At 25.9% G+C, this 2043-nt stretch overlaps 1 protein-coding gene across 1 annotated transcript in view; it reads left to right on the forward strand.

Moving 5' to 3' along the window:
- Nucleotides 1343-2043, forward strand: part of LOC107643150 — a 2412-nt gene continuing 1711 nt past the window's right edge. Inside the window, exon 1 of the mRNA XM_016346726.2 lies at nt 1343-1617. Within this exon, the coding sequence (XP_016202212.1) occupies nt 1447-1617 (171 nt within the window). The 5' untranslated portion in view covers nt 1343-1446. The remainder of the gene's footprint in view (nt 1618-2043) is intronic.

Here is a 2043-nt window from a genome sequence, read left to right on the forward strand (position 1 = left end):
AAAAAAGAGTGTACAATAGTGACATCAGGGACGGATGTATGTGTATGAGTGTGGGGCAATCGCTCCCATTACGATTTGAAATTTTTTTTAGTAGTATATGATAATAATATTTATTTGCCCCCACTAAATTATTAAATTTGACTCCATAATAATTTTTTATTCAACTTTTGGTATTTCATAGTCAATTTAAAAATTTCATATTAAATGTCATTAGATTGATCAATTTTCAATTTAAATGAGATTTGTATTTTTTCTTAGAAATCAACTCGAAAGAGTATTATTTATCTTTTTTATATTAGTTTTAATTTTTTTTTCTATAACTACATTAATTGAAAGAACTTTTTCAATTATGAATTTCAATAAGAATTGACTTCTAATTGTATAAGAAGTAAATTTTTAAATAAGTATTTACTTATATATATGTAAAAGAAATACTACATATCCAAGTCTTTTTATGAACTAAGTCTAACCAAGTTAAACAATAAAACTTAAAATAATATTAGTCATAACTGATTTTTGTTGTCTTAGACAAATTTGATTGGACTTGGTTAATAAAAAAATATGAATATGTAGCATTATCCTATATAAAAAGACAGATATTTATAAGGTAAATGATTATTTTAGTGTTTTAATTTGTAAAATTAGATATTATAAAAACTAATCATGTTATATTTATATCGAAAATAACTACCTGTGTATATATATTGAAATAAAAAATACACATTAAAAATAAATTAAACAATACATATATTTATATACGAATATATAATAATTAATAAATAATTTGATAACTAATTTTTATGTACACATAATATTTTTATTATAAAAATTATTATTATTATATATATATTGCCCCACTATCAAAATTTTCTAGATCCGTCACTGGACATAGTCATGTATCCTGGTTCAGTTGTCTTGTACAATACAACCTACATCCAGTCTTCACCACAACAGTGGTGAAATTTTCACTATAGTCAAATTATTACATACACCAATTTTTTAGGATTCACACAATCCTATTTGGACACACAAGTTTCTTCCTAAACTTGACTTAGTTATGCTAATACCTAACTTTACAAATTCAATAATAAATAATCTCTCACTTTATTATTTTACTAATCTCTTACTTTAGATATTTTTTTTTCTATGTTCATTACATTAACTACGAAATGCGATAATTTTTATTCGAGTTGGAGAACTAAATAAGGGTACTCTTGAAATTACAAATTGTGAAACGGTGAAGACATTTATTTATTTAAAAATTTTACCTTTAACTAATTAATTAACTAACTAACCTGACGTCCATTATTTACAAATTGTAAGCCTATAAATAGGTCCATTTGTTGTTGCTCATTTTCTTGTAAGAAGAGCGCATTTTGTTGTGTTTCTCTTCTTCCACCCTTTTTTGTTTTTATTATTTCAATTCCTTTGCAAATTCTTTCTTGCATGGAGAGCTTGGAAGAGAAAGTGTCCATGTTCATGGATGATGATGAAGAAGAAGAACAATACGAATGTGACTCTTCTATGGAGGATCTCTTGTATTCCGAAAGCCTCCGTGGCGGCGATTCGCTGGCGGAAACAACCTTGTATTGGGAATCTCAGGTGGCACTGCTTCAGGTATACATAGATTCTTCATCATCATTCATTTTGGAACTCAATTCTTTTTTTTTTTTTCAAAATTTTATTTCAATTTGCATATACTAGCTGGTATCTTAATCAGCTATAGCCTATAGAATATAGATTATCTTCTATCTATATTTAATTATTTGATTTTAGTTGTTTTGTTTCTGAAAAAGAAAGGGGTTAAATGAGATATCGGATTCGTTAATTGATGTAAGATAAATTACCAACCCTCAGGAGGCAACAATGGTTAGATATGAATTAACAAATGTGAGAGCATAGGAAGAAATTGGTTTCCTATTCTCATATACATGCCAACAAAAATAGAAAAAGGCTATATAATTACCTATTCTAAATATTTTTTAAATGTCATAGAATATGTTCTAAATTTTAACCTTAACAATATTTTTAAAAACAAAAAAT

The sequence above is a fragment of the Arachis ipaensis genome, chromosome B05 (genome assembly GCF_000816755.2).
Source record: "Arachis ipaensis cultivar K30076 chromosome B05, Araip1.1, whole genome shotgun sequence".
NCBI lineage: Eukaryota > Viridiplantae > Streptophyta > Magnoliopsida > Fabales > Fabaceae > Arachis > Arachis ipaensis.